Genomic DNA, 13,276 nt, shown 5'->3' on the forward strand with positions numbered 1-13,276 from the left:
CCGAGCAGTCTATGTAGCTTTGTGCCTTGCTTCTCTTCCTCTTCTTCTGTTCCTCTATACTGATAATGAATATATTCATATCGTTTTCCCCTTCCTCTCTCAGAGTTCCGATAATTATCCCATCTGTACAGTTTCCCCCATCTCCAAGAATGCCTCAAACAAAGGCGTCGAGTCAAGGCTGGTCTCCAGAACAACGCTCCGCAAGCACGCCTTCAAAGCCGCGAAGAGCAGTTGGTGATAATTTATCTCAATAAGCTCGTTGCGAACTTGCTGATCAGGGCAAAGAACAGATAAGTCAAGGGGAAACTTTTGCACAACGCCCATTGAAGAGGGAATGTTCAAGGTCGGTGATTGACCAAGATCCAAAACAACGCACTTGTCTTTCGATTGCGGAATAAGTCTAGCGGACTGTGCAATAATATCCCGAAATTCTGCACTGGTGAGCATAACAACCCCGATTGCAGTATTCGCTTTGAGATTGGGGGAAAGAAATGTCGACAGAACAGAGTCGAGCTCAGAAAGAGTGCGAAAGAACATCCTGTCCGGCTTAAAATCAAGACACATGTTTAAGAATTTGTTAAAGAGGGTGGCAGTCTTGTCTTGATCCGCCGTGGGAATAGACAAACTGTCCAAGTCATTTGCCATCCGGCTTATGAGATGCGGGAAAGATTGAGCAGCATTGCATAGTGTCGCCCGACAAAGTGAGGATTGGTTGCAGGGCATCAAGTAGCCATCTACAGATATGGGGATGTCGAGTAATGCCTTTGAAATTGCGTGAGCTGATTGTCGCTCTATAAATGTAAGGATCGGCTTCCCGGTGCGGCGAGAGCTGTTGGAAACTCTGCCTAATCGTACCCAGGAGCCGTTAATCGGATGGTACGTTGAGCGCACTGACTCCTCAAGCTCGCTCTTGGCATTGTTGGGAACCTCAATCTCTTCAAGAGAACACACTACTCCATGGGCATTCGTGGCTTCGAGGCTGTTTGCAACATTGTGGAGGGCTTCGACACGGTCAGTGCTAGTGCTGAAACGGAACACCCGGGGATCTGTTGGGCGTCCATTTCTGCGTTCACTAGCCGGGATGACATAGTTCGCTTTGTGGCGCTTATTCCGGGCATTCCGTCTCCTGGTGGATTCGGAGGATTCAGAGGACTCGGTCTCGTAGTCGGAGTCAACCTCAAAGTGAGCATTTCGCCGATCAACGGTATCTGAAACATAGAGGCCTATTTCTTCCTTCTCGTGTGGTGTCTGCTGGTGCGTTTCATCCACGATCTCGCTGACATTTTCCAAACAGTAGATGTTCCCGTTGACTATAGGAATACACCCCACAGATAACCAAAACAGGTTGCCAATACTAAGGGCATTATCGGACAGCTCCCCCGTCTCAGCTGTCTTGTGTTGGGTATAGTATGCCTTCGAGGGATTGGGTTGCCGATAAGATGTACTTGCCGTCCACAGTGTACCAAATACACCATGTAGAGCGCCGAAACGGTCTCCATCATCGTCGTCTATCTCATGTCTTGTCCCGTACCCACGGGGATGCAGGAGCCAGCTGTTTTGAAGAAATCCATTGCCGGAGGCTGAGTCAAATTTCCGATTTCTTTGGAAGACTCTCCCGGGCTGGGCCTGCATACCTCTCAGACGACCTCTCGCTGGCAAGGGCAGTTTTCCATGATCAGGCCGTTTTGAGAATCGGCCTATGATCCCCATGATCAAAATCCAATTTTTGTGCATGGGTAGCCATGTTCTACCCGCTCGGACGATTAAAGGATCTCCTTTGCTGGTATAAAGCCTGTATGATTTCATCGCAAGACAGAACTGTACCCAATTCGCCGATTTATGCGAAACATTTGTGACTGGTATCGGGGCCAGTGTATGACCGGACAACTGAGGTTCTTGTTGTAGGAGCGGGGCATGGACACGACGAAAAAGTCGAATCTTTGGTGAGACGCGAAGACCTTTGGATATATATCCTCCATTTTCTGCTTCTCCCTTTTCTAGTCGGTCAAGAGCCTGGTGGCGGTCTGTCTGACTTGCTCTCCAGATTAAAAAAGGACCTAGGAGACCCCCGAGGGCGAGTATAGCTAGTATAACGGCCACCCAGGTCCCAATAGTTGAGGCAACTTCCCACTGGCCCGCCATATATGTATTTTAATCTGGCTTTGGAATTTTAAAGAAATGTGTTGGGATTACGTGGGAAACAGCTCTGCCTTAAAGGTACAAGATAAAGTATGACATGGCAAATGATTCCCTCTTTAGCGTTGTTAATTCAGGTGTCAGATACCCAATGATACTGCTTAGAAATATATTTAGGTCTAGTAATAGTGAGCAAAAATCAAAAATCAAAAATCAAAAGTCTTTGAGTACTTAAATAGAAGCAGTGACCCATAAATGGGCCTAACCTTCGAAGCCCAACCCAACCCAATGGGCTTTGATGGGCTTTTATTGGGCCCCTATCAAAGCCCATTTAGGGGGTTCAACTAGCATCTTGTAATCGCTGTATTCTGACTTTTCTACTAGTTATTAATAACTTATTAATTAAAATAATAAAATATTACCCTAATCAAGAGCTAACAATGGGATCTAAACATAAGGTAATTAAAAAAAGTCACGTTTCTTAGAATGTTTGTATTGTTTGGTGCTTATTTTGGGCTTTGGGCCCCCATCGTGGGCCCGATGGGCTTTGCGAAGGTCTAGCACTGGCATAGGAAGCTTATGGTTGATAGACGAGCCCAAAGCCAAGCATATTATTTTCTGGCTAAAAAGGAATTATTGACAATATCTAATTGAGATAGCAGTATATCACAGTATCTTAGTCTTCATCGGGTGTAGCCAAGGCAGCTTCCCATTCATCGGCTCCGATGCCTCAACATAGTCCAACACCTGTGCTTTCTGAAACCCAGGAGAAAAGGAAAATCGAAGTGCCAGGCCCTCAACAATTGAAAGAGCAATGATATATCGAGAAAGAAACCAGTAGAGAGAGTTGTACCAAGTGTACATACGAGTCTCCAATCCCGTATTTGCCAAATCCGCAACGAGCGAGCAGTCCGAGCTCTTTCGAACTCTCTCGTAGTCATCAAACACACGCGTAAGGGCAGCTGTATCTGGGTTTCTTTCAGAAGCACTCTGAACCGCACCTCGTAGACGGTTACACAACACCACAACATCCTGAACACCATTGTTAAACCCAAGTCCCATATGAACCGTAAACTTATGACAAGAATCGCCCACGAGCACAATCCTGCCCAGACTCCAGTGCTTCGCGATTCCTTCATGGAGGTCCGTCATGCCTACGGCCAACATCTTCGGCCAGACATCTTTGACCTTGACCGTGCGGTTCAGTGGATAATCCGCAAACTCGGCAGCGAGGGTATTAATATCCTTCTCGGTGTAATGTTTTCGCTCGTTGGTTGGCTTCGGCAGTTTCTCGCTCATGAAGAACCAGCTACGCTTCGGGCCGCTGAAATACGAGACCGACTTTCCCGATGACTGGGTGTCGTTTCCTTCACCGGAAGGCGACGGTGTGGGAAATGCCCCATATATAAGCCGGAATGTTGCTGGGAACGGTTCTTCGGGATCCCAGTCCCGTAGCGGATCTTCTTTCAAGGCGATGTCGCGCATAACATGTCGGGTTTTGCTGTGAACGCCGTCTGCGCCGATCACTATTGATCCGTGGTAGACACTGCCGTCGACGCATGTCACCTTGACCCCGTCACCTTTTGTCTCTATATTGCTCAGCTGTTTGTTGGTCAAGACTTTTTCTTTTGCGATGTCTGGTAACAAATTGTACATTGTTCTAACCACTTCCGAGCGATCGAAAGCAACAGGGCCATGTCCATGACTGTTCCAAAAACGTCAGCCAGAAACACCTGAAAATCAGTACGACGACTCACTTCTCTCGAATTGTTCTATATCTTGGGCTTTCATTAAAGACATGCCCGTCTTTGGTAAGCGACATATGAGTTTCAAGCTCTCCTCCTATAGGCAACAATGACTCTAAAATACCGAGTTGATGCATGACTCTAAATGTAGTCGGATATACCACAAGACTGGCCCCCTTATCTTCGACAATAGCAGGTCTGCGCTCGAGAACCACAAAATCAATGTCGGCACGGTGAAGCGCATGGGCGGCAATTAGCCCTATTGGGCCGCCGCCAACCACAATGACTTTGAAGTCGCTCCCCATGTTGTGACTATCGTGGGACAGTCTCGGCCGTGCTGGAGAATATCACACTTCCACAGAGATTGGAAAGATTGGGGAAGGAAATGGGTTAAATATCTGCAGATCTCTAGCCTCACGAGGTCAGCGTGTCAGCTTATTACAAGGGGTGGACCTACATGCCACTAGGCTAATTTTAGTTAGTAAATAATAATTGTGAGGGATCATTTCGAATCAAATTGCTTTTTAGCTGCAGCTCTTGCATTTCTTTCCCGCCTTTTCGCCCAATAATCTCAAGTCTATCGTACAAAGTACATATGTACGGCGCAATCATGTGGTTTTGAGTGGACACGGAGGACCCAGACCCGGCCCATCTTAAGTTCCTCCGTTCGAATGCCGAGTTGCAGGTTTACTAGTCTCTTTATTTTTCGTTCTATCAATCTGTAGACCGTTATTTTTATTGGCTTCATATTGAAACGAGAGCCCGGAGAAAAGAAGGTTTTATAGTTCGGAGCACCCGTTAATCCTAATTAGGCTTAGCGCCGGGGTATCATAAGCAGTTCGTCCGCTTCTGAATCTCGCTGAAGCGTCTTTCGTTTACTTTTCTGAAACAGCGATGGAGCATCCGAGACTCGCTGGCGCAATTTCACCACCTCAAGCCCCTAACCCGAGTTAATAACATGAAGGCCGGGCCACGGCCGAAGAGGCCATGCGAGTTTGTGATAGCTGCATCCAGTATTTCCGCTCTCTCTATCATTTTGTGTTGATACTGAAGCTTTTGTTGTAAGAAGGCGAAATGTATGTTGAGCCACTCCATCTTCGGTCAATTGGCGGGTGAGTCAAGTATCTTCTACTGATCATTATTTGCGCGTTAAATTAAGGTAGAGAGCCTTGTACCACATGCCAAGCTTGTGGTATAGATCAGCGACCAATCTACCGGCCATTTTTAGAGCCCTCAACATCGCCAATCTCCGAATTATCTCCCCAAACAAGTGACAATGGTCAATCCCCTGCTCAGTATGAGATTCCCACACAGCAAGACGAATATTTGTATGCCCCTTTTCTCTTTCAAATATGCTTTGTATTGAGAGAATCTATGCACAGGCTTGATCAATATTTCGAAATCGCCCAAGATGCAATTCCCATCTTTACCAAAGGTACCCAAAGACGAAGTTTCTCGAGAACTATCGAAACTCATTGTGTAACGAAGGACTCATCTCTGTGATAGTCACAATAACGGCAAGGCTTACAGGATACAAATTTTTCCCCAACGAATCTGCCCTTAATGCTCGAATCGACTTATTGCTAGGCCCCAGCTTACTCGAGGATGACATTGTCGGCGATTCCCCATCCCTTGACCAGTTCCGCAGAGCCTGCGTGCTAGCAGTCTAGGATTTTCACCAATTCCTAGCCACCAATCATGGATGCGCACAGGCAGGTTAACACGCATGCCCGATCGAATTGGACTTGATCGCCTTGAGCCCCTTCAAGCGATGTGTCCTGACTGGGGATGTCTCGGCAAGGAAGATATTCAAGAATGGCGCTCAGTGTGGTGGTGTATCTACCGTCTCGATTCATACTCCAGTCTATCTTTCGGCACACCATATCTCATCGACAACAGTTTTATCAACACATCTCTCCTGTTAGACGCACGTAGGCCAAATGGCGAAGCCACACTTCCGCCTGGCTGGTTCAATCCCAGACGCAATGCATTTACAAATGAATCCCCTCCTGAACACCACGCAAGGCTAATCACTGTCTTCCATCTCCACATGGCAAGATTACTCTCAGCTATTGTGGCTTGTAGTCGAACACAAGATGACGGATGGATAGCGAGCTGGCAGCAAGTTCTCGAGACGTGCCAGGACATTGCTCAGATTGCAGGACAATGGAATAGCTATTTCTGCATACAAGTGGATCCAGCAATTTGTTTCATCATCTTCACTGCTCTCATCTTCCTCGATCTGCATATGAAATCAGTGGGAATGGCGTCGCTTGAACTTTTGTCACATATCGACCACGATAAAACTGCCCTATGTCTACAGTTGGATCATTTTGCGAGAATTTGGACTTTACCAAGACTACTCAGCTGTGAGTGACCGAACAAACATCAAGGGACATACCAGGCTAACATAGTACCTAGTATCATTCGCAGGATTCAGCGAATCAGTCTCCGGCTCACCTTCGCACAGCCAGATTACCTTGATCCTCTCACGGTTCGAAGCACCTTTACATCCAAGATGGCTTGGATTTCTTTCAACTGCACAGGCAAATTTGGCGGCTTTTCAATAGATCCCGGGAATAATAAATGCAATGGATTACTATCGCTTGCTACAAGAGGAACCAGTCCTCATCTCCAAATTCGGAATCCAGGACATATGACGACAGACACGTTCAAAGACAAAAGAAACGCCCACAATGCATTATATCTTCAGAACATCATGGCCCATCATCCGTACAGCATAATCTCACACGTATCTTCGTCAGCCATTCTCGTTCGCACATTCGCCCTGCACCCTCCGTTCCAGACATGGACCAGCATTTCGTATTAGGCGTTTTGATGGGTACTCAACACCCGGTTGAATAAAATGCAGATGGAATCAATCAATGATCCCCAAAGCAGTCCGCTCGCTAGGAGGAACCCCAGCATTGCAAAAGCCAAAGCAATGAAGCGCAGAGAAAGGATTGTAGAGAAAAGGACCCACATCTCTCCGGCATCGGGAATCGCCAACACCAGTGTCGACAATAAATACCCGAAGAACCCCCATTCCACAATTCAAATAGAAAAGAGAACAGAAAACAGAAAACAACACACCCAAACCCCCTCCGAAATCAGGGCACAGCCATGATACACGGTCCACCCCTAGATCTACCAACATTCCTCATTGTCACTGCCATCCTGACTTGCACTCAAATCCAAACTCCCATACCCCGAATCAGACCACTGCCTTACACCAGGTGAAGCAGCAGATATCCCGCGACCGGAGTGTCTGTCACAGGTATAGCCAACGAGGACGGTCTTTTCTTGTACTTCATGGCCGCGCTGTCCATAAGCAGAGCATGGGTCGATCGAGTGCTCGAAATAGAGGCATTTGCAGACGGAGTATCGTTCGACGACTTTGTAACACATCGTATGATATTTGGAGAGGGTTTGGAGTAGTAGACGGAGGGTTGAAGTATGGCTGTGTTGGGTTGTTTGGGTAGCCGAAAGAGAGGAAGCGTACCAGCCGATTGAACAGAAGTAGAACGTAGAAAATAATGCGAATATAAAGAAACGAAAGAATGAACCGAAAGGAGACTTGAGGGGGTATATAGAGGGAATGAGCGTTATATAGAGTATAGAATCAGTATCGGGATACAATACATTTGTAGATCCTTCAGCCCTATGGGTAGCCCCAGGCAGAAACCTAACGGGGCGCGCCCAATTGGACAGAAATGAGTCTGAATATACTCCACTGTCTATCTGCATATCCATTTTACCCCTCTATGCATGTGAGGATAGTGGGGGATACACAAAAGACCAGTCCAGTCCTATTCTTCAGCTGTAGTGTTCACTCTGACTCTCACTATGACACCCCTATCGAAACGGGGATAAGTGTGGCAGGGAGTGTGGCACAGCAAAGACGGTGAACACATAGTGAAGAAGCCCAGCCATAACCAGCAATTCGGTACAATGAGTCGGTGAGCCACCGGCTGTGTAGCCGAATAGTTCACAAATACAATTCACACCGGATCAAGGATCCCAAATGACCATATGACTGGATGACGATCGTGCCAAAGTGGATATCGGGGCGTTTTGACTCAGAGAGCCTCTTAACACAGCCCCCTGTCACTTTTACTGGGGATATATAGGGCTGACCTCATATGATTACATCTATTCTGCTACAATGAGTCTTCAAGATAATTGGGAGCGGATTAGGCGCCCGCATTCAGCTGCTGACGCTAACACTAACAGGGTTACCTAGGAATTAACCGGTTTGTTAGCTTGACGCTAGGTTTTACACAATTTGCTAAGGCAGCCGTTTCTCGGGCCAAATGCCGAAGGCCTCCTTGGCACAACTTCCACACACGCACTTGTCCATTCCGACCACGCGCTTCGAGTCTCAATATGAGACATTAGTTATCCTTAGAACTTTACCTAGTGAAGTTTCCAATGTTTTGGAACCTCTGCAGAAATAGTCGAATTCTTTGATAGAAGAGAATGGTGTTAATACCAACCTACGGGCTACTAAGTGTGCCTGGACACAACTCTTTCATTGGATTATATTGCCAGTAATCTAGTCCGATCTCACTTTCTAGGGTTATAAAAGCGTAGTATAAAAGACTATTTAAAAAAGCATTCAAAAGATCAGATAAGAAGTAACCGACCCTTGCCTCTTTTTACAATATTAAACTATATAGTGTGCTATATACTCTAGGCTGCCTTAGCACCCCCCCTTAGCTTCTCGGGCCTTAACTTCTGAGGTACCCCTTTTCTTAGTAGTATACAAATACAAATGGAAATAGCACATTTACTTCGAGAAGGCGATAGCTTCCGGTCAGGCAGTGTCCAATAAGAGAGTTATGCCCAGGTGGCACACTGAGTTGACTAGCCTTACAAGTATGGGATATATCCTTCTAGAAGATAGTTTCGTATCTTTTCTATATTGTTATGCTAGTAATCAAAGCGGTGTCTCTTCGAATGGCATGAATTGTCTACTCATAGCTGTATCGAGAGAACTCTTTAACAAACTCCCGCATCTTCTCGAGCTTTGTTGTTATGGGCATGCAGTTGCGCTACCTATATTGTGCGATATCAGAGTTGGATTTGACACGTTATATACAAAGATTGGGTTTCTATAGTCGCTTTATTAGGATGGTAGGCTCGGATCAGCAATTACGAGTTGAGGGTACTATGCACGTAAGGGCGTCGGGGAGAGGTCAAAGAGATCTTGGCCTTGGGCCAGATCCGGTCCATCATGATCGTGTCTAAACCACATGTTAGTTTCTAACACTCCACGGCCGCGAGTGCTGAAACGGGAAGAGAGAGTAATACACTATATTAGAGTGGTCTGATATCGTACAGCGCCTGTCACAAAGACAAAGCGGGTGAACAGGTAAATGTAGTGTGCAAGTGGTGCTAAGCTAAATTCAATTCCCGGATTAAAAAAACACCATTTTCAAAACTAGGCCTCCGTCTTACTCTAACGCCGTAATTTCAGATCGATCCCATTGCCCCGTGACTCAACCCGCGTGCTAATCCCAGTCGAAGCATCCGTAGGATATCCTCACCCTTGGCAGTCTCGGGAAGGCCGACCCGCCAATCCCATCCGCGATCGGCGCTGGCTTTGTCACCTGAGGCAGGCACCAGGACGCCTGAGCTGCCTACGGAGGTAGGGTTGGATCCTGAGCTGGACCGGGTGCGCGCCGACTCAAGCATGTCGTTGCCGATGAAGGCGAAGCTGGAGGAGAAATTGGATACAGATTTCTTCAATAGCGAGCGGGGAGAGGGGAGCCCATCTGATCCCCCGCTGGATGATTGGTATTCGAGTAGGGTAGAGCGGAAACATTCCTCGCACTGTGCGTACACACGCGGGGTGACAGTTTCCAGGTCCTCAATTGCGGACAAGATGGTGAACTGTTGGGATACAGAGAGGACTGGAGTGGGTTCTGGTTAAAAGGTTAGTATCAGGGAATTATATTGACGTGGGTTAGTTTGGGAGACTCACGGTTCACAAACACACAGGCTTCACCCAGCAGAGCCAGCAGTCCATCCACTTGCACAGCGGAATCACGATCTGGGTCGTAAAGACCTCCGTAAATATTATCCGCCGCACTTCCAATGACAGCCGCAAGAGCTTGTGCAGCGGCGCGTCGTCGAGCCAACGGCTTGTACCGTGGTTGTTGGCCCTCTTGTAGTTCAAATTCCTCGTCGCGAATCTCATAGAACCGGCGCAGCGTCGCGTAGCCACTGAGATAGAACTGGAGAATCCGAGCAGCTTCTTCGTCGACTTGTGCAATGGACGACAGGCATGCTTTGGGTTCCTTCATCAAGGAGCGCAGTTGTTCATCGAGATCAGCCGTCGCAGGGTACGCGCGTGATTGAACCAAGCTGTAGGAAATCAAAAGGTCGACCACTGACTTGACCTTGCGCCGGCTCTGGGCACGAGCATAGCAGACGAGGGCCAGACCGAAGTTTTCGGATTTCGAGGTCAACATGTCACCGAATCGCTGTCAATAAGTAAGCATTTGGCCAGATAGTCAAAAGTGATTCCCTTCTACCACTCACCTCAGATACCCGACGCCCTTGGTCCTCCAGCTCAAGTTCCGAACAGAGAACCACTAGTTTATCTAACTGATCAGGGCTCTCCAAGGGAAGCTTATCCACAATCTCGGTCACGGCCTTCTTCATCTTGTTTGCATCGTCGAACCGGCTCAGTACCTCAATAGCCAGCTCCCAGCCTTCACGAGAGCTGTGCTCGTTCTCGATAACGGCTCGGTCATACAGTCCAAGTGCGTAATTTTGAAGAATATCGTCCTTGTGTAAATGGCGGGCCGGGGACTTGTTATCCTGCCCGTACGAAAGGACCATAAGATCATCCTCAGACAAGCCAGGTACGGTCTTTTGGCTGCTTCCGGACTCAAACCAACCTCCTAGGCTGGCAACTTCTGCGACAGCGGCAGCCACGCAAAGTGACCATGACTGTACTAACTCCAATACGCCCTGCACGTTGCCTTCAAAGACGGATGCGAGACCGACCTCCACGCTGCTGAGCGTATTAGGTCTGAAATCAGCGTTGTCCGACCCATCGCTGGTGGTATGACTGAGGGCTAGTTCGAGGCGGTCGAGGTAGGCGCCACGCATGTTGCGATCAACAGCGCGAACGTGGTTCTTTGGGCCGCGCGAGCGCAAGAAATCTTGGAAGTTATCGCTGGATGAGGTAGCGCCAAAATCCATAGTGGAGCCGGTGTCATCCTCACCATCCCACCATGCCGTCAATGCAATGGTCGCCTCCACCCAGTCTTGAGACTTGCCCTTGATGGCAGATGGGTCGCCCAGAAGAATTCGGTAGATAGATCTCAAGCTCTGGTAAATTGACCATGGGACACGGCTTTCTGCCATGCGAGCTGATTGAGCGAATGAAATCGGGTTCTTGTTGGCAGTGTTTGAGTTGAAAGTGGACAATCCAAAGTTGACGGCCTGGAAGCGATTTTCTGGAACCGGCACAATCGACTCATCCCGCTCTTCTCCCTCGGCGAACTCCTCCAGGTCAGTGACAGCCGAAAGAACTCGTTTCCGGTACTGAGACCAATCAAGGCCGGTGATCTCCCAGTCTTCAGATTGGGTCCCAGGGCATGATTCAAGAATTTGAAGAGCCTTGTTGACGCAGCGCTGGATATTTTGTAGTTGTGCGCCGCGATAACCAGGCTGTGGGAGCCCATCCTCCATTGCTGATCGGGCGTAGTTGAAGTCTGCGGAACGGAGAACACCTGCGGCATCAGTCAAACGACCGCGCAGCACAGACGCAATAATAATATCCCAGAAGTTTGAGGATGCGGTCGGGTTCGGTTCCACATATTTCAATGCTTGAAGATCCTTGGTCTGCGAAGCGTGGTTTTCACTGAGCCAGTCAAGCAAAACTTGAGGAAGGGGCTTAGGAACGGGAAGTCTCGTCATGGCTTTCACCATACCAGCGGCCCCGGTGCGCATGGGGTTGATGTTGGCAGTCGAGGGTGCTTCACGAGGAGGGTGGTGGATTTTGAGCAGCAACGAAGCCAAGAAGGTAGCTTTCACAAGGTTGGGAGCCTGCTCCCCAGGCCCAATACCGGTATGGGCACCATAGGGCCGGTCAATCCCACTTTCGTCGGCACAAGTCTGCCAACTGTCCGCCAAGTCCTTTGATACCTTAGACAATACAGCATCGAAATCGACATGTTTGAATTCCGCGGCTTTGAGCTCGTCGGAAAGGTTTCCCAAGGCGTCCTCCGTCTTAAGAATCATTTCACTTGGCTCTCTAACAAGGGCAATGCGGGATCTGGCAGCAAGGTTGTGAAGAATGGATGGCATGGCGGACGGCTTCTTGGGGGCCAGGTTGGTCTTGCGGATGGGCGACTGGTGCGTCCAGTGCTCATCAAGCTTCGGTCGCTTGGCATCGTTTGGATTCGAATAGATTGGTTTGCGCTGCGCACCCATGGAGGGTTGGGACCCGAAAGGGTTTCCGAAGGCTGAGTCTAAGAAGTTGAAACTCTTGGGTCGATCTTGGGTGCTCATGTCCGTTTCTTCTTCAGTTTGCACCTCCTCTTCGAGTTCCTCTTCCTCCGGTTCAATCTCGCCTTCCTGTTCGTTAAAGTCACTCATTTGCGACGAGGCAAACCCATTAGAGTGTCCGAAATCCATCGAATCCCCAAGCCCGCCTCCATTCGGCACACCAAAGCGAAGACTAGACTGAGCTGCAGGCTTAGCGGAAGGAGCTTTGGGCTGCTTGGGCATGGCATAATCCATCGATCCAAAGGACGAGCCAAATATGCTGTCATTCGTATTGATGTTACCGGATTTGGTAAAGACTGAGTTGGAGAAATCATTTCTCGAGAAGGAGTTTTGGTTTGTAGAGAATGAGGTATCGTTTGTGGAAAAGGAGTTGATCCGCGAACCACCATTAATGTTTGATGTAGAATGCGGTATGAATGAGCCTGCAGTGGATGGCGGAGGGCCGGCAGGAGTTGTCGATACATTGCTCCAGAGACTGCGAGAGCGATCTTTGTCTGGAGTCTCAGGTGGACTGGACTCGTAGGGTACTTGGAACGACATCGCGGGGTGGGTTGATCAGAATGAGAACAGACGGGTTGACGGCATCAGAGGATGCAGGTTTTGGGCCGCAACAGCTCTAAGAACTGTTAGATGGAACAAACGGCAATCTCAATCGACAGAGACTGATTCGCCAATCAGCGAAGAAGGTCGATGCAGTTGATTGTTTGTCAGAGAAGTTCCCTCTTCTTCAAACTTGCTTGTTTTTCTTGCCCTTCACTTTCCGCTTCGACGCGACGGCGAAAGTTATCAGGCATTCAGGCACCACTAACCAGATCATGTGATGTTCCCCGAATCTAGGTCACGTGCAATTGCTTATTCAGACTACGCAC

General features: G+C 48.4%; 3 protein-coding genes across 3 annotated transcripts; all 3 read right to left on the reverse strand.

Annotated features, from left to right (window-relative positions):
- Positions 1-114: 114 nt before the first annotated feature.
- N7517_010308 (uncharacterized protein) lies at positions 115-1,632 on the reverse strand (the record flags this gene model as incomplete). The annotated part of the gene is made up of 1 exon (XM_056728031.1): positions 115-1,632. One exon carries the CDS (start codon positions 1,630-1,632, stop codon positions 115-117), a length of 1,518 nt encoding a protein of 505 aa, XP_056573846.1.
- Positions 1,633-2,802: 1,170 nt separating this feature from the next.
- N7517_010309 (FAD-dependent oxidoreductase) lies at positions 2,803-4,186 on the reverse strand (the record flags this gene model as incomplete). The annotated part of the gene is made up of 2 exons (XM_056728032.1): positions 2,803-3,841; positions 3,894-4,186. The coding sequence occupies 2 exons, from the start codon at positions 4,184-4,186 to the stop codon at positions 2,803-2,805; spliced, it is 1,332 nt and encodes a 443-aa protein (XP_056573847.1).
- Positions 4,187-9,356: 5,170 nt separating this feature from the next.
- N7517_010310 (putative nuclear pore complex subunit Nup85) lies at positions 9,357-12,947 on the reverse strand (the record flags this gene model as incomplete). Its single annotated transcript, XM_056728033.1, has 3 exons — positions 9,357-9,808; positions 9,868-10,369; positions 10,428-12,947. 3 exons carry the CDS (start codon positions 12,945-12,947, stop codon positions 9,357-9,359), a joined length of 3,474 nt encoding a protein of 1,157 aa, XP_056573848.1.
- Positions 12,948-13,276: the final 329 nt, after the last annotated feature.

This window comes from Penicillium concentricum (genome assembly GCF_028827145.1).
Source record: "Penicillium concentricum strain IBT 3081 chromosome Unknown utg000006l_segment0_segment0, whole genome shotgun sequence".
In the NCBI taxonomy this organism is placed as follows: Eukaryota; Fungi; Ascomycota; class Eurotiomycetes; order Eurotiales; family Aspergillaceae; genus Penicillium; species Penicillium concentricum.